Source organism: Cynoglossus semilaevis, chromosome 18 (assembly GCF_000523025.1).
Source record: "Cynoglossus semilaevis isolate Cse_v1.0 chromosome 18, Cse_v1.0, whole genome shotgun sequence".
NCBI lineage: Eukaryota > Metazoa > Chordata > Actinopteri > Pleuronectiformes > Cynoglossidae > Cynoglossus > Cynoglossus semilaevis.
This window is the reverse complement of record NC_024324.1, coordinates 13,282,110-13,305,188: the sequence shown is the minus strand read 5'-3', so window position 1 is coordinate 13,305,188 and position 23,079 is coordinate 13,282,110. Positions and strand designations below refer to the sequence as shown.

Here is a 23,079-nt window from a genome sequence, read left to right as displayed (position 1 = left end):
GGAGATGGACCGGTACTGTGTCACACAGTTTAATGTCCGCCAGGCAACTGTGTACGACCGGTGCTCTCGCTGCAATTTAGAATTTAATTTAAGCTTAAATTCGTGCTTTTGATAACTTTTATGGAGGATTCTAAGCAGACAGGCACAGAAGACAATGTTCCTTCTGTTATTGACCGATATTTTACACGTTGGTACCGAGCCGGTAAGTACAAACTTGGAGTTTATTTTTATATTACTGTATGTGAACGGCGAGTTAGCCGTTAATTGACTTGGCACTTGAATGCAGCACGGAGTTTGTTTGATTGAACACAGTGATTTACTGTTGTTGCTTAAAATGAACTTGATGTTTTGAATTTTCTATATTTAGATTTAAAAGGGAAACCGTGTGAGGATCACTGCGTCCTACAGCATTCAAACAGGTAATGGTGGATGTGGTTGGAGTCATTTTTTATATAAAAGAAAAATATTACAGGTTCGTCTGACGTACAATACCATAAAATAATCGCCTTTTCACGGAAACATATTCGCTTATACCTTGCGACACATCCTCACCGACTGGACTTTGTTAGCTACGGTACGCGCTGATGAATACATCTGTGATTGCAGAATATGCGTTGTCACATTAGCAGAAACTCACCCAATCCTTCAGAATGGACGAACAATCAAGAGCATCAACTATCAGATCAGCGACGGCTGTAGTCGGCTGAAGAATAAAGTGTCTGGAAAATCCAAGAGGGTAAATTGTACAAAAACATTTTCATCTACTCTGTGTACAAATATGAGTTGTCATTTGTCTTTATTGATTATTTTACTCTAAGCAGGTTATGTTAAATTAGATATGATCAATGATAGCTAGAGTTTAGAGTGTAATTTATAGATTATGTGGATATATAGGGAATTTTTATTAATTATTTTTAATTTAGAGTTAGATCTGCTAAAATAATAAAGTTTTAAGGTTTACCAATGTGGTCTTATAAATCTGATTGTGGTATTTTATTATTATTATTTTTTTTCCTTCCTCCCATGTGACAGGGTGGACAGTTTCTGACAGATTTTGCGCCTCTGTGTCGAATCACATGCACGGATGAAACGGAATACACAATTTATAGGTAAGGTAGCCTTCTGTTTACCAAACACATGCATATGTAGTTAAGTATTACTGTGTTAAATATTCCATAAGGTAGATATTTAAACTTCAATTTCAGCTGCATACGAGGACGTCTTCTCGAAGTCAATGAAAGAATCTTGGAAACACCAAGTCTCTTACTTGAAAAGGTAAGTTCTTCTCAAACAACAAGGAGCTTAATAAATTAGAATAATAAATTATTAATACATTGTATACAGAATTTTCAATATAGATGATGCGGATATGTTTTAACCCTGTGAACTCTGACCAGCCGTCCACTGAAGGCTACATCGCTGTCATTCTGCCAAAATTTGAGGAAAGCAAGAGCATAACGGAGAATCTCCTGAGCAGAGAGGAGTTTGAAAACATTGTGTCGAAGAGACGCGTTGCTGAGTCACAGTCCTCTTGATAGACCTCCATTTTTAGGCTGGAACTGTAAGGCAAGAACTCTTCATTCTTTCAACTCGAGCACAAGAACAGAAGCTATCCTGGAATATGGTATTTACTTGACAGTGTTTCTAAAGGTGTTTGTTTTGCTTTGTGAATGAGTTAATTAACTACATCAAATTAAGTTACAAGTTTTTTTATAAATGACCCTCAACCAACACGGATTTAATAAAAATATTGTTTATTTTTTAAGTGTCATTTTAAGCTTTTTCGTTGTCAAAATTATAGACAATCCAAAACTAGATTTTTTTTTTATCTTCACTTCTGTTGACCCGCTATAATACCCAGCATCCTTAGCTGCAAAGCATTTCCTAAAGCTTACGGCCTATTAATAACTGTCTCCGTCATCATCACACCATCACCAAGTACCAAAGTTAGTACCCAAGGATGAGTACTATATACTGTATACACGATTCAAGTACCAGAATATACCACATACCTCTAAACATAACATACTGTCGGCGGCTTCACAATGATAGTCTTCATTACAAGTACACTTCTAGGATCCATTTGACATCGGCGCCGGTTCACACTTATTGTTCACTTGTGAAAGTGACTGATTATTAGAATTTACAAAGAACAAGGTTCAACATTGAAAAGTGAAGCAGCTCAGTGCTAAAGTCAGCGTTAAAACAGCAGATATTCATGGACAAACCCCGGGTCGAGTAGAAGCACGTCACCAGTCGTGAACACCAGAGGTCAGACAACTTCATATATTTTAACAGTGGCGTTTATAGGAAGCTAAAGCAGATTTATTTGGCATTAAATAAATTATGATTCTTTTTTGCATTTTGTCTCTGAAATGGCACGTGAGGAATGTTTCTATGGCGCTTGGAAAATCAGACAATAATTACATGGACATTTGTTCTTACAGTTACGAAATTGTTAGCATGTGAGGTGGCGGATGCAAGTACAGCATGAGCCACAATGACGCTTAATAACATTTATGTAACACAGTTAATATTAGGAGACTCAAACACAAGGGTTCAGCAATGGTGGCATCATGCATCAGGGGATTTAAATTGATTTTTGTTTTAGATAAAATGTGCAACAAATTTACAGAACACCACAGAGACTGGACGAGCAGAGGCACATAGTGAAGACAAATGTATGGCTGTGTTGAGAATATCCGTCCTGATTTACCTGTAGTAGTGATGAAGTCATTAAAATATGGAGGTGTGTGCCAGATCTCACTTTTGATGGAAATGGAAAAAAGTCTATTGTTGGCTGATTGTCTCCCTCCAGTGGCCTGAGGTGGAACTGGTGCTTGAAGTTAAAATAATAAAAAGAAAATCTCCCATAAAACCCTCTTGATCCCTCATCCTCCAGCATGCAAACGTTTACTGCCCCTAAACCATCTTTTTAAGCTCTACCTCTGGCTGTGCTGCATGGTGGATGAATGAGGACAAAGGGTGGGTGAGACATTTCCTGGTTTCCAGGAAGTTGAAGTGGTCTTGATGTGCTGCTCCTTGATCAGGAAGTGATCAGAACGAGGTGACGACCATTTCCTGGATTACTTGCTCTCCAGCAGGTTGAGCGCAGCCATGTGCTGCTCCAGTGATTTGACACCGAAGCCGTTGCTGCTCTTGCCGTTCAGCGCCCCCTCCTCTCTGACTGGTGTGGACGTGTCCTGCCTCTCCCTCCAGTCATGTGGAGACCCCAGGCTGCTTCTCTCTGACTTGTACTGAAAACAAAATACATTTTCTCATTCAGTTACAGCTCCTCTGTGTAGCATTGTAGTAGTAGCAGCATTGCTTTTGAAGAAAGCAATTATTTTTTAGCACATTATTTCTTAGGAAAATGTGGATGTGACTTTATTAAAAAAACACAAGTTTAATGAGAAACAATCATGCAAAAAAACAAACAAAAACGAACTGCAGTTTTTGTGGGTAGTTTTCAACAAGCTGCAGTATCTATTGCCTTTTTTCTTTGGTGATTCTATCTTTACAGTAATAAAGTAATAATTTGTGGCATCATCGTATCAGAAGAAAAAAAAATCAGACATGGACACCTTTTTGTTTAGCTTGTTACAGAATGGAAGAAGGGAAAGAACCACAGCCAGGGCACTTCTTGTCGTCTGAATGGACGAGTCCACCTGTGGACAGAGAGGTGTCATCATACTTCACTAGCTTTGAATGAACTGACACGTCTACGCAGTTTGACTTGTAAATTAACATTTCATCACCAAAGCTCTGGCAACCTTGAAGGGACATACTGCATTGTCAGTGATGAATGATAAAGAGAGCATCAGGACAGAGAGAGAGAGAGAGAGAAAGACAGGAGTCAATACATATCAAAAAGCTCTCATTAATCAGCAGTGGAAATGCTATTTTTCATCACATTCTTTTTGATTCCGACCTTTGCCTTTATTACAAGGTGACCTCAGACACCTCATCCCTGTGGATGATCCTCATTAGTTTCTCAGACCTTCATTAATCTGACGCCATGTGTTCAATAATGGTCCTGCGTGCAGATTACTTAGTCATTAGTGAAGTACGGATGTTTGCTGTGCTCTGTTTTTGCTTTGTTACACCTGTCTGTCCGTTGATGCCTTTACAGCTAACTGAGTTCAGTAAGTGTGGACGTATTAGGCATTAAATGTGTATGAAGAGAACATGAGATAGAGAAATCTTATGATTTAGAAACAAATGAAATACAAATTAAAGAGACACACTCAGATGTAGAACATTTACCTTCTGGAAGGTGGCAGTCTTGCCTTGTACTGGAGTCCTGGCCCCCATCTGCAGCTGTTGGCACAGAGCCACCAGTTTGTCAGTCTCTGTCATCACCACCGTCTTTTCCTCATCAACCAGCTGGAACAGAGAGAAAGAGTTGGATATTTATAGGACAGAAAAGACGGCTTTTAGAGACTCTGTGTTGACGTGGTGGACGCACAGGAACTGCACAGCAGAAAATAGTCAGTAAGAGTTCATGTTCGTTACCTCTGGTTACACAACATACAGCCTCAGTTTGTTAACCAGCTGACGTAATGCTTGGATGCTAACAATAAAGTCCATTTTCAGCATGTTTAGAAAGTACGCTCTGACTTCTGGCCTTGTCGAGTTTCATTTTAGATAAAAGAATGTCTTCTGACCTATTCTGCTACGAAGCCCAATGCATTTCAATAGCTTCCCAATTCTTTTAATTTGATGTTTGCCCAGGGTTTTGGATGTTTTGAAGGTTGGAAAAACCTGATCAAAGTAAATGTTATGCAACGCGATGTTTGACAAGGATATAGGGACGAAAGACGGTCACAGACCTCTGAGAGAAATGTCTTAACGTATTTATGCTGTTTCATTCACACACCTTCTAAACTCCTACATCCGTTCCAGTGCCTTTTGACTTGCCCTTGTATCTGCTAGCATCAAAGAAAAATTAACTCTGACTCAGTCAACGTTGACTCCTCAGTTTACGACATCCTTGGACTATGGCTGTTTCGTTATTCCAACCCCCCCTCTCCGAAACATGTCGTCACTAAAGCAGTGATGAATAGCTTTGTTTATTGGGCTACCTTCCCTTTCTTCGGTTTTGTGTTTTTTTTGGGATTTGTTTTTGCCCTTCATTATGGCTTCCAGGCGAAGGTCAGACTATTCAAATGTGTCCTATATAATGATGTTACCACCATTATGATGTGCTAGCGTAGGTGAGTGACTTCTGTACAGAATGAAAAGCACGAAAAGAGTTCTATCGCACTGTAGGAACAGAACTCTGATGTAAATCTGTAGTCAGATTTTTTGACTATTGCAGAAACCAGTGGAAAACCTGCACAGGCTACACTGAAACTGCAGAATGAGAAGGATGTACTTCATTAGCACCGGTTAGTTTGACGTCATTGATCAGGGAGATGGAGATGTGTTCAAGAGCTCAGGCCTGTTGGCAGTTGACTCCTGCTTCCTGTTCCTCTCTGCACGTGTGTACAGACGTACACCTGAACGCAGCGGTGACAAATGGCAGTCGTTAATGGTTGTCAAAAACAGGTCGTTCTAATTACACCTGAAGTACCTGGGGAAGGAGGCAGTGGAGGGCAGGAGCACCGAGGCTTCATTTGTTTTGTTGCATCCAAACTCTGAGGGAGAGTCGATGGTGAGAGTGTGTGACAGCCTTAATTTCCTGCTCTGGCTGTGTGATTTATAAAGCAGACCTGCCACCGTGGCCACGCCACAGTGTGTGATACGGGTGTGTATTATTCTAAGAGGCATAGAGAGGGTGTGGGCACAGGTTCTTATGTGTGTGTGTGTGTGTGTGTGTGTGTGTGTGTACCCACAGATGCAGCACTGTGGCTTGATCAAAGGGAAAATAAACATATTTTTCTTCCCTGGTTTTATTTACTTTTATGCTAATTTCTCCATCATCTCAGTGATTCAGATGATTCCAGCTGTGAAGCAGGGCTCCCCTGTATATAAATATATCTATTTATTTACTTTACTGTGATTGTTATTATCATTCCACTGCAGTAACTTTATTGCTGTTTACATGAGTAACACATCACATATATTTTTACTTTTATAATATGCAGTAGGATATTTGTTTTTTACAATGCACCTTGGGAGAAAAATATTTGGGTTATGTAAATACCGATGACCAATCGCTGTCCACCGCAGTGATGGTGTGTGTGTCTGCCTGTTCTGGAGTAAGATTGATGTGATGTGTTGAGTACAAACCTGAGTGGAAAAAGTGCGCAGGGAAGAGCACAGCTGCAGCCCCTCTTCAGAAAGAACCTTCAAAGTAATTCACACACCACAACAAACGAGACACAAGTTAAAAAAAATTTTCACAGATAGAAACAAAATTAACATTCTTCTCCAGTGCTGCTGGGAAGGCATTCATAAGCAAAAGCAACGTGGACAGATATTTTTGGGGCTTCACTTTTCTCTCCTGCTTATCAAAATGTCCTTCCATCTCTTTTCTTTCCCTCTCTTATCTCCCTCGCTTCTTTGCCAGTGGAATAAATCCTGGCTGACATTTCTGTCCAGGATTTTACAAAGTACTTTACGTTATTGGCAACAATTTCAATTTAACAGGATAAAATCCTCGGTTAAACCTTGTATATTATATTATCGCTCCAAGTCTCTGAAGAAGTCCGAAAAAGGCGCGCTGTACTATTTCTATTATTAGGTGGTTGTTGTTGTGCTCTGTTGGCTCTGTGAGCCGTTGGATGTGTTTTTTGGTTTATTTATTAGGAGTAAAAGAAAAACAGACCTAAAGAGGAGAGAGCATTAGCAGGTGTGGACGTTCATACCTCAGCTTGATGAAAAAGATCTAGCGTTGTTTTCAGCAGCCCCTCCCCTCTGGTGACATCGATATGGGACACAGAAAATGGAAAAAGGAAACAGTGATGAGTTGGATGGGGACAAAATATGTGCACGGCAATCAACGGGACAAATAACCTCCATGAGCTGCAATGATTTCACTGTCACAATGAGTCGTTGTCTCTCAGCTTCTCTCAGACTGGTACCAGTGGGAGCAGAGCCGCGTTCACAATGAGATTATTGACCCAGAGAGTTGAAGGAGTTTGATGCTAATAGCAAAACGCTTCTCTTTCAGTTCCTAGAACTGTTGGCTCCTGACTTTAGATCTTTGGTCAAGAACCGATGTCTCTTTTTTGGCTTTTAGCTTGAGTGGAGTTCTTGACATCTTGGCTGAAACCCTTATGAGTGTTCGTTTTTAAATGTCATCCGAGCCTGTAAAGCAGTGTGGTTGACTTTTGATTAAAAGCAGAGTTTTTACAATTTCTGCTGCGGCTTTGCATCTATTGTAGTAGTTAGTAGTTTGTAACCAACTGGCCAATGGCGAGCTTTGTTGTCTGTCGTTAACAACACAAAAAGACTTAGCATATGCTGAACATATGATCATTTCTGTGGCCGGTGATTAAGTGTTTATAGGTGTTCTTGACCTTTTTGACCTTGACGCCCAATTTGTGTAGTACAAAGTGTTAAAGAACTGACTGATGCATTACCGCCACCATGTGGTGGCAAGCAGCATTGTAACTGAGCTTCTCATGGATAACAAATCTTTGGTGTCAGGTTCAGTTGATAACCTATGCAATTCAGTGGCCCAGGCTAGGTTTTGTGGGCGATCAAACATTTTAAACAGATGTGAGATTGGAATATGTGTTGGTTTGGAACCAATAGCCGACCTGGTGAACAGGTACATGTTGTAGGCCATACTGGCCAGGCTTTGACTCTGCCGGACAACGTCATGTTCCTGGTCCTCCCACTTCTCCACCTCTGTGTCCACGTCTGATGACAGCAGACGGAGTTCAAGCCCCAGCTTGGCCATGCTTGTCTGCTCCTGAACACACACACACACACACACACAGAAACACACAGGAAGACCAGAGAGGAATGGATGTCATTTATTTAATACAGGAAGTCTTGTTTTTAATTTGTCAACATGCTCAGAACCTCTCTAATCAGCAACTTCTATAATTCTGCTTCCTGTGGCACAGCGTGTGAAAACTGCTGGCCGGCAAAATATAAGCCCCGCTACGAAACAATCTCTGTCCGTTCATTACAGGAACGACACAGAGACAACTAAACCGCTGTCAGATCAGGGTGCAATATCTGATGTGATGAATGGAGCTGAGAGTCAAAGGACTTTCTGCTACATGCTACCTCTGCATCAAGCTTGACAGCCTTGGCAGTCTTCAGGTTAGCCGAGTGTTTCTGTGGCAAAACAGACAAGGGATTCATCAGAAAAGAAACATGCCACACAACTGTGGCATTGAATTTTCATAAGTCACGGTGTAACACTCACCCCCGGTCGAGGGAGGGACAAATAAGGTCTCTTGTCTCCTGGGAGAGAAGGATTGTGTTGATTAAATGAGCACATTCCATATAAACACTAAAACATGAACTGTTCAGTATTTATTGGAATATTCATGATTGTGGCTTCACTAGGACACAGTGTCTGTTTTTATATCATAGTGAGTATATATTTATACCGCAGTTGTTCCTCTTTAACGACTGTCCACCTCTGACCCTTTTAAAATCTCATCGTAAAGAAAAAAAAACAACTCAATTTGATTATATAGCAGTAAACTTCATAAATCTGTACAACTCCTAAAGTTTTATTTGTTAAATATTTTGTTAATTGATCATAAATAAATTGAAATAACTTCGGGCAGTTTTGAAGAAGAGTTCCCAATGTTCGAGCTCAAGTCGTAACTACAAGTCACCAAAGACAATAGGACATTGATGTATTTGAGACTTCTAAAACCTATACCATCTATTTAAATATGAGGGACATTTGACCATTATCCAGTGAGGATACAAAAATATGACTTGTTAAAATGTCCTGTTCTTGGACTTTCAAATGAGATGACTCAGTGTTGAATAGAGAAGAGTTATGGAAACATTGACTTTAACGGCACTGACACCAACTAATACCTCCTCCACTCCTTGATGATTACATTTTGAAGACGGGCCCTGGCGGACTGCAGTGATTCATCTTGAACTCTTGTTAAGGATACGCAACTCACTGATTGCTATTTATTTCAATGGTTATTATTGCATTGACTTGTTTCAGAGTAAATGACATTGACAGCAGCGTATTCTCCTCTCCTTCCTGTGTGTCCTTACACCAACTCAACCAGATGTACGCAGGCGTCATTAATTAAAGAAAAAAAAAAGAAACCCACACACACCTCGTCTGCCTTCAAAGACGTCATTTATCTCTCTCACTAACAGGGCCATGTCGCAGAGCTGCGACTCCCACGCCTCGCAGAACACCTCCAGGTTCTCCTTCGCGATCTTACTGGACGGGTGTAGGGCCAGTGTCTGAGCCGCCGACATAATCTGAGCAAAAGTGGGATAAATTGACCAGAAAGAAAGAATTATTAAGTTATACTGATACTATGGAGAGACATAACATTATTATGTAGACAAAGGACAGAGGCACTTGTGTCCAGAGCTAATAAACCATGTAGGCAGAAAAAGACATTTAATCAACACCGCACACAAGAACTCAGCTTCAACTCATATGACCCTGACGTAGGAAACCTGGATTTTCTCTTTACCACATTTACTTTATGCTACTTGTGCTACTGCTGGTCTTTACAGCAGATCTTCACAAGCTCTATTACAGAGCTTGTTTCACACTGACCATTTTAATGGCCTCCTTTACTACATCTGTGATTTTTTGTGGGGTGATTTTCTCTCTCTTGCCACCCCCCCCCCCCCCGTCCCCCAATCTCTAATCTTCCAAGGCATCTCTCCAATATTTTTAATCCTGTCCATTTTCATCACTTTTTAATAAAATCTCAACCTCCTGCTTCAGATCACATCCGACACTTTTCCTTTACTGAAATTATACATCTTGCATAGACACATCATGTACTTCTCTGCCACTCCTGCCTTTCCCAACTTCCCTCTTGGGAAGCTACCATATGCCACATTTAAATCTAATTTGACCTAAGTTGAAAGTTGTTTAGGAGTTTGTCAAAGTTCTTTAAACTTCTTTGACGTCAACACGTCAAGTAAATCAATTATGTCAGAATGAAATTATCATCAGTTGAGAATAAGTTGCTGAAAACAGCAGTATGGTAAATCTCCTGAGACAGACTTTTAAAAAGAGAGAACACAAATATTATGCACACATATTTTGTTCCTACCACCACGGTGTAGTATTTAATAGCCAATTACCCTCTGGGCCGCCCTCTATTACTTTGAGCAGACAGATATATCACCACCAGTGTAGCCCCCCAACACCACAGCAGTATTGATTGACTGACCTTTGAACTTAGGTGCGGAGTCATTACTGCAGAGTCATGCGGGGCCTGACATTAGTACCGCAGGAGAGGAACATTCTACATAGCTAGATAATTACTGCCATGGACGGTTTCCAAGTGCAAACATAATTAGATGTGGGATCGCAGGAGCAGGTGGACAGCATGTTCTTAGCTGTGTTGAATGGATAGCAGGTGTAGGAGGTAAACATAGGCCTTTCCTCTCTGCATCGCATCGATGGAGAATATTGACTTTATCTTTGGATTTCTGAATCTCGACCACTGTGACCGCAGGCTTTAAAAAACAAGAGTTTTGAATTCAAATGGTCTCTGTTTGAATTGAAATTGACCTGTTTTTGTGTTGTCGTCATCAAAGAGGCTTAATATTAAAACTCATTTAAAACATTCCTTTACTTCACCCCTAATTTAAACACTTTTCTAGCACTTGAAATAATTTTAATTGAATTTATTTTTAAAAACTAAGCTATATTTTCCAATTTCTATGACTAATTTATTTTTTGACTCAGTTTCAGTTAATCCTGTCCCTACATTGGACATTTGTTTCCAGTAGTCAGGGTCAAATATCTTCCAGCTGCCAATTGTTTCAATTTTCTAATCAGTTTTTTGACATATTTTTCCTTTTGTTCTGATCAACTTTTAAATATTTCAAGCATTATTTGGAAGTATGTGTTATCTGTGAACTCTTACAACATAATAACATTTGTATCATTGCATTTTTAGGACACTGATCACAGTTGTCTGGTCAGACTAAGGTCCAAGTGCAACAGTTTTCTGCCTTAAAAACAGACCATTCAGTCAGAGCCAAGAAACCCATCAGAAGTTGATGCTTTTTCTTCTTCTTTTGAAGTACTTCAAGTACTGTGATATTACCTGAGGACCAATGACATGGAACGTCTCCTCAGCATGTATACAGGTTATCTCCAGAGGCTCTGTCCCGGATATGTGACACAGGAGCCGACAGGCCTGAAACAAAACAAAACAAAGGAGTTGTTAAAACCACTACAAAATATTTCAGTAGAATGTTTATTTGTTTTATCCAAAGTACATTCTCTAAAACATTCAGCGGTGTATTTTTATAAACACGTTTCTCCAAACAAAGAGACAGCAGCACAAGAATTCCATGTTTTTGAACACACGATGTAGTACTGAATATTTCTGCAGTCCTACGACGTAATACCTCAGATCCCCGGCTCCCTTCGCCGGCATGCCTACCTCCACCAGCTGCTCCTTCTGCTCAGTGAGAGTGCGTGAATACTCGGCCACCGCTTCCAAGTTTCCTTCGGCCCCTGCGGCTTTGAGGGATCGCAAAGGCAACTGCTCGCCGTGAACTTTCAGCAAGTCGGACGCACGAGCGACAGCGGCTTTATGGAGCTGTAGGAAGAGAGAAGAAATTGAATATAAAATTACAGATTAAGGACAGGAGGGAGTAATAGGGGAGGGAACAAAGGTGAGAGAGAGGGAGATGCGAGAGTGAATACTGAGAAGGCACAGAAAGAGGGAGGATGGGGTGAAGACAGCAGGAGGTGAACTGAGGATTTATGGGGAAAGAAAGAGGAGGAAACCAGCAGCAGAGAGCAAGTGACAGACAATCAAGTCAGAGCCGTCCGTCTCTGTCACTGGGAACATCTGTAACGACACAAACGGCAGGTGGGCAGAGTCGAGACAGACAGTTTCTTACCTCACGCCTGAGGTCAATGACGCTTTGGCTCGTCTTCAGAATGGCCACCTCCATTTCCTCTGTAGCCTCTTTGGCAAGAGCAGACTGCTGCTCCAGGGGGAGAATCACGACACAATTTGGTTTTACTATCACATAAAGTACTCTTTAGAACACATTATATACTATTATATGGAACATTTTCAGAAAAGCAGAAAACCGTGAAGTAGTGTCCTGGAAACCCCTCCTATCTGGCCTCATGTACCAGCTGTTTAATGCAGTATAATGTTATAGTATTTATATTTAAAATGTCTGTTTTTCTATTGAACATCAAGTGCTGACATGGCCCTGACCTGGACTGACAGTGACCCTCAGTTTGAGACCCCTCAATCAAAACAATTAAATTTAAATAGCCATTTTTACAGATGGTAATTATTTGCAGAAGCCTCATTTTTTTGTATAAAAATACTGCAGTGTTCTGGCCTTTTCAAATCCCACAATGACCTTCAACTGTAAAGGTTAGCCAAGATGCTACTGTACGCTAATGAAGCAGCAGCATCTGCTTTGCAACTGAGCACGGAGGAAAGAAAGTTTTAAAAAATGCATTCTTCTGACTTGTGTTGCATAAGTCCATTACTAATGAAGGCCAAGGAGATTCTGCTGAAAGAGAAAAACCACGTGGTGTTTCTCTTTGCACCAGAAAAGCCTTGGTGAATTAGTAAAATGTGAAAGAATTCGAGTTGAATACTTGAGAGTGTGAGAAGGAAAGTGCTATAGTTTGAAATGATGTAAACCTGTCTGTATGGAGACTCAGCTTGGAGAACACTTTAGTTTAATCTGACTTTTTATATGGCCTTTTTTCTTATTAGTCCTTAAGCCTTAACTTTATCATAATAACTGTCCATCAGTGTTCTTTTGACGTACCACCTCAATCCAGTGGTGCATCAGCTGCTGTGTGTCCTGACGCGCCTGTTGGCAGACATTTAGGATGGCCTGCCGCTGCTCGTGGCTGGTGTAGGCGGAGTCTGTGAAATCCTCTGTCCTCTCCACCAGGGCCTCCAGCTGGCTGCTCAGACTCTGGGGTGATGAGGCGTACAGGTTGTCCCGCAGGGACTCCACACTGGACTGTGTGAGTGGGCAGAGAGAGGAAGAGGAAAAGAGGAGGGAAACGACAGGATGATTGATTTGAAGGGTGGCAGAGAAGAGAGACAGGCGAAAGCTTTACTCCACCATGTGCTGTGCATAAAAACAATTTACTATCCTATTATCGCCAAGCACCTGACCTCACTTTTATAAAACAAGTAGTGTGGTGTATTGGTCTAGCCTTAGACTTTGGAAATTAAACCCACAGAGAGTGAATTACAGGCAACATTTTGAGTACGCAGCCACTAAAACTGATGCTTTTTGCCAGTTAGACACTGACACATTTTGTGTTTTTATCAGTAGTAACAATCTCTGCTCTAAAGATTTACATAAGCTTTTATAAACTCCAAGCCTTTTATTAAAATATGTAGAATCCCAAGGTTATGTAACTAAAATGATTTTCTTTATTTCTTCCTGTCAACGGAAAAAATGAATTGAGATAAAAAGTACAGTTCTGCCTTTGGTTGAACACGAGGAGGGAAATGTGACATAACGTTTATTAAGTGTTCCACCAAATTAGAGAACAGTTCTGTGGCTAACTGAGAAGTTAAAGGAGTAGTTCAGTTTGGTGTTTGGTCATTGCTGTGAGCCTTGAAACCTGGCTCGGTATTTTAGTGGAAACAATGTAGTTGACAAGCTTTCAAATTCAAGAATTACATTTAATAGAAAGGAAACAGATCAGCACACATTAGATCAGCACACAGAGTACTGTTCTGTATCAGCCCTCAGGGAAGAGTTACCGTGGCTTATGTTCTGACATGTCCATCCTAAAAGTCTCATCTCATTAATCTTCTTTAGTGTACATGTTGATGACAAACATCTGATTAAAAAAAGCTTGATTTTCTCCAGTAATATTGCACTAGTGCACCTTACCTCTGGGCCAAGTTTTTTTTCTCTTTAAGTAATATTGCACTAGTGCACCTTACCTGTGGGCCACTGGTGAGTCTGAGCAACTCAACAAAAAAAATACTTTATAGTTTTAACTATTTATGTCACCGCTTTAAGAATCACAACCTAAAAATGTATTTCTTGGGTTTTCTTTGTATTTCAGAACCCGATCTGAAATATAGGTCATGGTAAACCTGATGTTTCTGTTACGGTCATGACCATCTCGTCTGTTTTCTCATCCTACCTTAAAGTCCTTGATGCCGTTATAGATGCTGGCAGAGAGGATCCTGCTCTCCGCACTGCTGCGCGCTTCGGTTACTATCTCGATGACCTGCTCGAGGGCACAGCGCATTCGGTGGAACACGGCGTCTTTGTTGATCCGTGCCGACTCGCAGTCTGGATGCCGCAGGCAAGTCTTTGGAAAGAATTCAACGTGAAATGTCAAATTTGTGGCCTTTACTACTCTTGTCAACTTCCATTATTTTTTCATGTTTTTTTTTGAAAACCAAAGTTATCATTTGTAGAGTCCGGCTGTGCGACTCGGCCTTTTATTGATTACAACAGATTAGAGACGGTGAACTGAAAAACCTAGGAAGACTTTAAATCATTAGTCCAGAGATAATTCAACCACCAGCCCTGTCCTCAGGCACTTTGGTGACGGCTTCACCTTTGAGGCTGTCAGGAGCATCATGGTGCATTTCTCCAGCACTGCTCTCGCTGCAGCCATGCGAGCCTTCTTCTTTTCATCCTTCAAGTCCTGCGGTACAAACACATGAATGAAGACAAGCCAGATGATAATGGGAATCCTGGGAAACAATGTCTTTTCATCTGTTTTTCATTTGATGATAAACATGTCATCATCAGATGTGCTAAAAAGGTTAACATTGATGTTATTAATTAATATTACTCTTCTGGTGATCTGTACCTTAGATTAATAAAGCATCAATAGAAACTGACCTGACAACATCCTTCAAATACAACTGCTGCGCGTCATCCTATTGTCTTCAAATCTGTCCTTTTTATCTATTGCAACTGGAGATTTTTATATATTTGGAATCTACATATATACATATACTCTTCCTTTCTTACTGTATGAAACACTTGAGCTGCTCAAGCACTTTCTCTGGTTATCGTCGCTCCAGTTTCCTTCTCATTTGATTTGAGGGAGATTTGGAGCTCAGGCAGGCAGACTGTGGAACTTTCAGATAGTGACAGGCCTGAATCTTTGCAATCTCAGGCTGAACATGGCTTTTAAGTGGAGACAATTTTCTTGCGTAAATCAGCACAACGTGCTGAGCCATGACACGTTCCCAGCAACGACTGATCCTCCGGTAGATGCTCTTCTTGTTGCTCCACCTTGTTAGGTTTGCCGCCCTAATGGAGAAACCTGTCATCGCTGACCTTTTCTGTCCTACTTTGTTCCTGTTCCATTTTTGTTGTTCGAATGAAAACTTCTCTCGTTCATGTGTTTCAAAGAGAAGCGGTCGGCCCAAAGGAAGTAGATACAGTATCTTGAAAAAAGCAGCTGAATCAACTGCTCTCTCCTGGCTCTCTGCCACAGATTACAAACACGCTGTGATTATCTATCATTATTTATCCTCTGAGCACGCTTGGCCTCAATAGATAGAACTGGAGGATTTACTAAAGGTGGTGTGGGAGTGAACACTACACAGCCTGGTAAAGGAAACAGAAGTGCAAAGGAGGAAGGCGAACATTAGCTGGAAAGAGACGTGACGTGCGAGTCAAAACACAGGCCTTTGCTGAATTTCAGAAATGGGGCCTGTTGACCCTCCCTCTCTGTCTAAATATCACACACATTGCACTTTACATCACATTCTGCAGTCAAAGCACTTCAGCTGCGGAGCCTGAATATGTTTATCAGCTGAGGATTAGTGGCATCGGCGAGGGTGGAGTTCTATCACCGAAGTTTTCCTCTGAAGATTACTAAAGTTTGACTTTGCATAAGCCTTCCATGACGTTCCTGCACACAGAGTGTCACTTTGTATCTGTTGCTGAATCGTGATGTTATTGTTTGAGAAACATCAGTCGGAACAATTTAGTGCATTTATTTCACGGTTGGATGAACTGGCTAGAAATATTCATTGAGTCAGAAGTAAATAGGGAGACTGTTAAAAACTGGGGTCTTAAAGAACTCGTAACTGCAGAGTTACACGCATTAATAATTCATGTTTGAATGACTTATTTACTCTGGGTTTGCACATTCATGGTCATAATCTTGCTCCAACACCAACCTGCTCATTCAAAATAGAAAATTAATAGAATCAGTGCTTGTTAGACGACTCCGTCTCTAGAATAAACAAAGTGCAGCAGACAAATAGACAAATTACCATAAACCCACAAATAATGCACACACACACACACACACACACACACGCAGCTCTGGGCCATGTTGGATGAAACACACTTACTACGACATACAGAGAGTCAATGACTGTGGCACATTTGAACCAGAGACAGAAGAGGGCTGGTTTGTCGGCAGGCTACTCACGTTCTGTCTGTCTCCTGTGAGGTGGGCGAACTCCACCATCTCATTGCCAAACTGGCTGAAAATCTGAACGAATTCCTGGAAGGTGCTGACTCTTTCCAGATGGTCAAGGGTTACCAGGACCTGTGAGGAATGACAGGATTCAGATTCTTACTGTGAATATCAACATGTGGTTGGTGTTGGCCGTGTCCAGGGGTATACTGCTGCAAATGGGCAGATGGTGTGAAAACACAAACAGACTTTTTTATATTTATGTATAAAGTGATGGAAGTCTTTCTATGCAAACCTAAATGAGCTGAACAAACTAACTCTAACCAGGTGTAAAGAATACAGATAGACTAAATCCCCCTTGTTTTACTGTATTCACTTTATTACATTAAGACATCACATCAATTTACACCAAAGTGAAGCATAAAATGCCCCATTTAAGATCCTGTCCCCTTCAACATAAATACTGTTCAGTACAGTAGTGGACTTTTTTTTTTAAATTTAATACAGATTCAAAATTCAAGAACAATTCAAGAAAAAATTCAAGAATTCAAGAACAGCCATTAAGTACCTCTCCCTGCTAACCTGTATTCTACTTAATAGCTGTCCATGTACTACAGGTGTTAATTTAGCTCCAGTGACAGGCTAGCCGGCACAGCTAAAGCAGCAGCTTTTATCAAAGCCAGATAAAGGAAGGGAAGAGATGTAATTGTGTTTGCCGGTAATGGAGAACAGAGAGTGGGGGGAGTCGAGGGCGGAGGGGGGGGGGTGCTGTTGACTGCCTGTCCAAATGAGACTAACCACTCATGATTAGGCCCCCTGTTTCCATTCTTGGCTCCCTCTATAGCTGCATTTACATCACACTGGCCACTAAGATAAATCCAGGTACGATGCAGCGAGACGAGCTGTGGCTCTGCTTTTGTGTGCTCTCTAAATGTGCTGCTTTTTCTTCAGTTTCCTGCAGAGTGCTCCTTCAGAGAGCCCGTGTTTACCTATTAGGGTATAAAGGACTGAGAATGAGGTTTGCTTAGGTGTGTGTGTGTGTGTGTTTGTTTGTGTAAAAGAGGAAGTGCATGAGATGGTCCTTAAAATCTCACATTTCCATGTCTCACCTTGTTCCGAGATGTGATGATCTGTTTGATAACGATGCGGTCTGCTAACACCAGGACTTTAGTGACTGAAGAAAGGAGCAGGCGCGCGGCCTTCACCATTCCCGTCCTATCGCTGAACACGGTGACTCGTCCGTCTGATTGGGATGATAAAGCTGAACCCACATCCGTGAGCTGTGCTATGGCTTCACCTTAAAGAGGGGAGAGAGCGGCAGAGACAGCGGTGTTCAGCAGCAGGCAGTTTGTTATCTCATTATATCCAGAAAAGAGCCCGACAGATAAAGCCGCGACACTGCGGCTTGATTTTCAGCTCGCCGAATAAACAAATATGACAGGTAGAAAAATGTATGTGACTTTGGAATAGAAAATGACCGGTGGTTGGGCTTGACAGTAATTTGGAAGGTCTGCTACCCAAAGGGGACGCAGACCCAGATTAGAGTGGAGCGTTAACATATCCCATCTGGCCTGGGAGAGCTCTGGGATGCCCCAGGCAGAGCTGCAGGAAAAGGCAGAGCAAAAACAGCCTCAGGCTGATTGGTTTCTTTCTGCCATGTGGACCTACATTAGAGGCAAGAAACTGAAAGATGGGCGGGCAACAGAATTTTCAAACTACTCTCTGAGGTTGGTTTTAATGTCAGAATAAATCAAGTGTCTTCTGTGGGCAACACCCCTCCCCTGGTACAGCAGATTGTCCCAAAAAGAGTGACAGTAAAGAGTCCAATAGTCAGAAAAGTGAGAGCTATGACAGAGACGTAAAGCTCATCTAGGCACAACTGATCCGATATAGTGAATTTTTTAAATGTGTGTCAGTAGTCAAAAATACACCCCTCCCCCAATGAGAATCTCTTTTTTAAAGAGGAAGTATTCACATTTTAAGGGGGTAGGGAGGAGAGGGAAATCACAAAAGAAAAGCCCGGAAAGAAGCGGGGTTAAGCAGCGGGCCTTTATCAGGTCATGTTGCTTGGCTGTCTGTTTGATTTGGCTGGTGCTTTAAAGAAACAGCACAGAAGGACTGATTGCATTTGGCAGGCTGCTTTTCAGTGCCAGCTCTGCTAAACAGTTAAAACACAGGGGGCTGGCACACAGAGGCAGCAGACGAACCCCAGTGACACCAGCACGGGTGGAGAGCACCGGCCGACCCATCCACACCGCTGTACCACCATCAGTGGACGTATCTGTCGATATGAGGCAAGATCAATCCACAATCAATCCAGCCTCATGATGAAGTCATCCCAGTGGCTCTCAAAGTGGGGGGCGCAGAGCAAAATAATTTCATTTGTTATTTCCCTTTAGTTTCACTCGGCTGCACTGATTTGTAGTTTTATTCCCATTGTTCAATAAGAATAACAACAGGAATAGCAGCGTTGGATGAGGCTTGGTGAACTTTCATGAACTCCTGCATCAGGGATTACCACGTGGTGCGTTCCCAGATGATCTTCTTCATATTTTGGTTGAAAAAAAGTCATTCAGTTCAGTTTTTTTTATTCTGTTCAGACCAGTTTGTCCAGTCCTTTGTATTTGTAGAAGCAGTTCTCTGTAAACCCTGGAGATGATTGTGCAGGAAAAGTCCACCAGCAGAATAACTGCTGGTGGACACTCTGTTCTCACCAGTGCTTAAATGCCCAGTTGCTTCAATGTGATTGGTTGCTTAGTTGTTTCTGCATTAAAAGCAATGAGGCAGGTTTAAAAATCATATGTCAGGGACAATGACTTTTTTTCTGTGTAGCATCTGTTTGTTCGGTACTCTCTTTAGTGAATTGGTTATTATTGTGAAGTCCTGTTTTCTTTTTTATTATTAAAGACATTTCCTGACCTATTACTCAGATGTAAACACCACCAAATGGTCGTGTGGACCCCGTGTGTTTGTCGAGTGTGAACGTTTCCAAGGCAGAACCAGAAAATGGCACAGTGAGCAGAGCCTGAGTGAAGGAGACAGATACCAGGGTCTGACAGAGGCTGTCTCCACTGACCTGCCTCACTGGATCTTTCTGCTGCTCTGACAAGGGGCAGCATCTAATTAAACTACTGCTTACAGCCTTCCTTCATTTCATTAATTATAACACACGAGGCTGACACCTGTCTGACCGAAATCTCCCTGTAACTAAGTATTAACAAGAGCGTCAATCCTTCACTAACTAGCTTTTCTCTTAGGACCCCCTCTAGTATGCAGGGTGAATTGAATGACAGAATCATTCAAACTTAACTGTAAAAACATGGCAAATATATCGTGGTGCACAGATCTCCAGTGATGCTGGGCACTCTTTTCATTTTTTATTTTAATTTTATTTTGAGCTGCAGCCTGGTGGGAATGTTTATTAGCAGGAAATAGACCCTCTAGGTGGCAGTATTGCATTTCATCATCATTTAAAATTCAATTGAGGCAAGTTTGTGGTTCATAGATAAAAATGTTCCGAGTCCTCATACGTTTCTGTTTAGAATACAATCCTGAAATCCAGTGGGTAAAACGGCTAGTTCCCAGTACTAACACAGATACTAACTGTGGTTACCAACAGAGAATATCGCATTTTCTGAATACTCTACAAACGAGACGTGTGAAGGAAAACTGTGAAAACACTTCCAAAATAAGGCAGGGAGACCACTCATGGTGGATTTTTACACACTCCAAAACCCCACAGGTGTGAACATGTAGCCCTCACTTGGCCAGACATATGGAATGTTTGCATCCACGTTGTCTTTGGTGTTTGCTTCTGCTCCCCGTAGCACTCTTGTTTGTTTGTTTGTTTTTTTTGCCATCTGCACAAATTAATTCCATCTGAGGATTAAGCGCTTAAACTCCACACGCCTTGGTTCTGCCAATAAAAAGCTATTACCATGCTGTTTTGTTCAAATCCTTATCCTGGCTGATACTGTTTCTGTTTTGCTCTGAAGAAGGCTAAATTAGACGCTTGTTTTGTTTGTGATGAAACATCTCGCCAGCTTTAAATAAGTGTTCCTCCAAGCAGGCGGATGCAGCTACAGAGAATTGTAATAAGTTTGACAGAGGGAAGGAGACGCGGTATTGACCTGCATTGTCACTGTGTATTTTTAGGTATGTGCGCAAATAGATTGCTGAGAAAAGTGTTTTTGACAAAGCTGTCACCTTTTTTTCCTCAGGTTCAAGAGGAGCTGGCAGACGCAGGCTTTCTTCTTTCTTTGCATCTTGTTTCTACCTCTGTTTTGTCTATATTTTTTATCTCCCTCACACTGCAACACTGCCAAAATGACAACATCCTCAGCTTTACCAAAAAAACCCAATGCATGCAGCCCTTTAAACCTTTCTATCAGAATCCATTAAGCAGTGCTTTCCAACTCAGTGCAGTCACATTAATTCACTTATTCCTCACAGTACCCTCGGGTGGAGAAACAATTTTTTTTCAGCCCTCACTTCCAACCTAATAACAACAATGTCTTTAGAGTTCCCCTGTTGTAATAGTGTTTGGCAGCCAAAGTGTCCACACTAATCAAAGTTTGGTCAAATTTGATAACTCTGTGAGGCCTGGAGGTGATGCCTGATGCTTTATGAGACTGTCAGAGTTTGTTAAACTGGGTGGAAATACCTTAACTGCTATTGGCTGACCTGCCCAGATTAACCTTGTGACGCCGAGATATGATATAACGTGTAAAGACGTTGATTAGGCGTAGATAATACGATGTGTTCATACCTGCTCGCCGTGCCTCGAAACAAGCCTGACCCATTTCATCCTTCAGTTCTTGGTTCTCTAAAGCGATGGCTTCCCCAACTGCGACAAAGCGTCCCACCGCCACACTCACTGCCTGACCGACCCGGTGTATGGCTGCCAGGGTTCGCTCTGACTTCTTTGGCTTGTCTTTATGGTTGATCAGAGTGGTTATCTGCAGAGAGAAAGAGTAAAGAAAAAAAGGGTCATTTTGAAAAACTCACACTGAAATTTACTGATTTCTAAAAACACAATGTGATGACTATGACTATGCATTCAACACCAATATGTTGGATTCTTGCTAAAACAAAAAAATCTGGGCAAAATTAAGTGATCCAAAAACTGAAAAGTTCAAGGGTCGCAGACCCCATGTTGAACACCGCTGCCTGACACCTTGTGCAATATAAATATAAGTATAGAAATGTAAGAAACCTTCAACCCCCAACAAAAAGTGGTTGAGAATGGGTGGGTTATAAAGCAGAGAATTTATTCTGAATACCAAACAAACACATAATTAAAAAATGAATATTTTCACATTTATGAGGCTTTAACCTAACACAATTGGTAAATAAAAGTTAATTATTAATAAAAAATAGAAAATCTTCTAATTAGGCAAATATTTCACAGCTTCCCTGCAACAACACCTAGGGATACTTTAAGTTTATCTGTATAACGTCAGAGGGATTATTTTCTAAAGACAAAACGAAATGAACTTAAACTCAAAATAAAAGATGAATACCCGCACATTTATGAGGTTGTAACTAGACGTAGTTTGGCAATTAAAAATCCAATCAGTTATAATAAATAGTCTAACCTGATGCTCAGTCAGGCATCAATTCAAACAAAGAGGATTTTTAAACGATTGTATGAAATATCTCTGAAGTTCTCTAATTAACCACTGCTTTTAAAACCATTTACGAATCCAATAAGATTTATTTTAGGCTCATATTTATAACAGTTGTTGACAAAAGAAACGAACACGGTGCACCTTATACTCTGAGGTAAATAATAACATTTTAATGAGGTTTTAGCAGCGCCATGCCACAGCTGTTTGTTTACCCATTTAATTAAATCTGTATTTATCTAAACATCTGTTATAACCAGGAAGTCTCGTCTGGAACATTACTTAATTTGCTTATCTTATCTGAGTCCGTAGTTTCAGGCAGGAACGTTTACCAAGGAAGAAATGACTTTTGAATGGAGGTTATAAATAATGTGTTCGTTGATAAAAGACTTGTTTTCAGCTCAAACATCCATATACGACAGTTTACACACTGATTCACACTTCTGTTTACTTCATATGAAGGACCTCTCCGTGGTAAATACAGATATCAATTATTCATGGGTCAGCCCTTATTAATAATAAATAATGTGTGTGTTGGTAAAACGATGGGTTTTTACCAGTTTTTGACGTTGCTTCTGTTTAGTCAGACAACTCTGTCCATATTTTAATTGCTTTTGTGTATTTTGTCATAAACTTGGTGTTTATAAATAGTGAACTTGTCTCCACCGGGAGGCAGCGTTATTGACTCTGAGTCTGAACCACTGGATTTCTTATGTAACAGATCAGAGATCACAACTGTGTCAGGGCTGTGTCACTGACACTGTCTGTGCTCTGTTGACTTTAAAGGGAAGTAAATCATAATATTTACACATGTGGAACCACATTCTACTGACGCAGTGGTTATCAAAGTAGGGGGCGTGAACCTATTGCAGGGGGTGCACAGCATGGGAAATTCATTTCAATTCCAGTATTTTCTTCAACTGTGCTGCAGCTGATTAAATGCTATTTTCC

At 41.0% G+C, this 23,079-nt stretch overlaps 2 protein-coding genes across 2 annotated transcripts in view; one reads left to right on the top strand and one right to left on the bottom strand.

Annotated features, from left to right (window-relative positions):
• On the top strand, positions 1–1,931 carry abitram (actin binding transcription modulator). Its single transcript, XM_008331988.3, has 6 exons — positions 1–202; positions 368–419; positions 607–736; positions 1,033–1,109; positions 1,206–1,275; positions 1,398–1,931. Exons 1-6 carry the CDS (start codon positions 121–123, stop codon positions 1,533–1,535), a joined length of 549 nt encoding a protein of 182 aa, XP_008330210.1. The 5' UTR covers positions 1–120; the 3' UTR covers positions 1,536–1,931.
• The window catches only part of ctnnal1 (catenin (cadherin-associated protein), alpha-like 1), a 44,179-nt gene continuing 22,837 nt past the window's right edge, over positions 1,738–23,079 (bottom strand). Inside the window, exons 2-19 of the mRNA XM_008331989.3 lie at positions 21,270–21,459; positions 17,611–17,798; positions 16,514–16,633; positions 14,672–14,761; positions 14,249–14,419; positions 12,898–13,098; positions 11,998–12,084; positions 11,532–11,690; positions 11,190–11,282; positions 9,219–9,369; positions 8,330–8,367; positions 8,188–8,238; positions 7,710–7,864; positions 6,813–6,861; positions 6,235–6,291; positions 4,267–4,386; positions 3,585–3,668; positions 1,738–3,257 (exon numbers count right to left, since the gene is read on the bottom strand). Of these exons, the coding sequence (XP_008330211.1) occupies positions 3,087–3,257; positions 3,585–3,668; positions 4,267–4,386; positions 6,235–6,291; positions 6,813–6,861; positions 7,710–7,864; positions 8,188–8,238; positions 8,330–8,367; positions 9,219–9,369; positions 11,190–11,282; positions 11,532–11,690; positions 11,998–12,084; positions 12,898–13,098; positions 14,249–14,419; positions 14,672–14,761; positions 16,514–16,633; positions 17,611–17,798; positions 21,270–21,459 (2,175 nt within the window). The 3' untranslated portion in view covers positions 1,738–3,086. The remainder of the gene's footprint in view (positions 3,258–3,584; positions 3,669–4,266; positions 4,387–6,234; positions 6,292–6,812; positions 6,862–7,709; positions 7,865–8,187; positions 8,239–8,329; positions 8,368–9,218; positions 9,370–11,189; positions 11,283–11,531; positions 11,691–11,997; positions 12,085–12,897; positions 13,099–14,248; positions 14,420–14,671; positions 14,762–16,513; positions 16,634–17,610; positions 17,799–21,269; positions 21,460–23,079) is intronic.

Coding starts and splice junctions, on each gene's coding strand:
- abitram (XM_008331988.3), top strand. CDS start 121: ATGGAGGATTCTAAGCAGACAGGCACAGAAGACAATGTTCCTTCTGTT. Junction 1,110..1,205: donor ACGGAATACACAATTTATAG/GTAAGGTAGCCT, acceptor CTTCAATTTCAG/CTGCATACGAGGACGTCTTC. Junction 1,276..1,397: donor CAAGTCTCTTACTTGAAAAG/GTAAGTTCTTCT, acceptor AACTCTGACCAG/CCGTCCACTGAAGGCTACAT.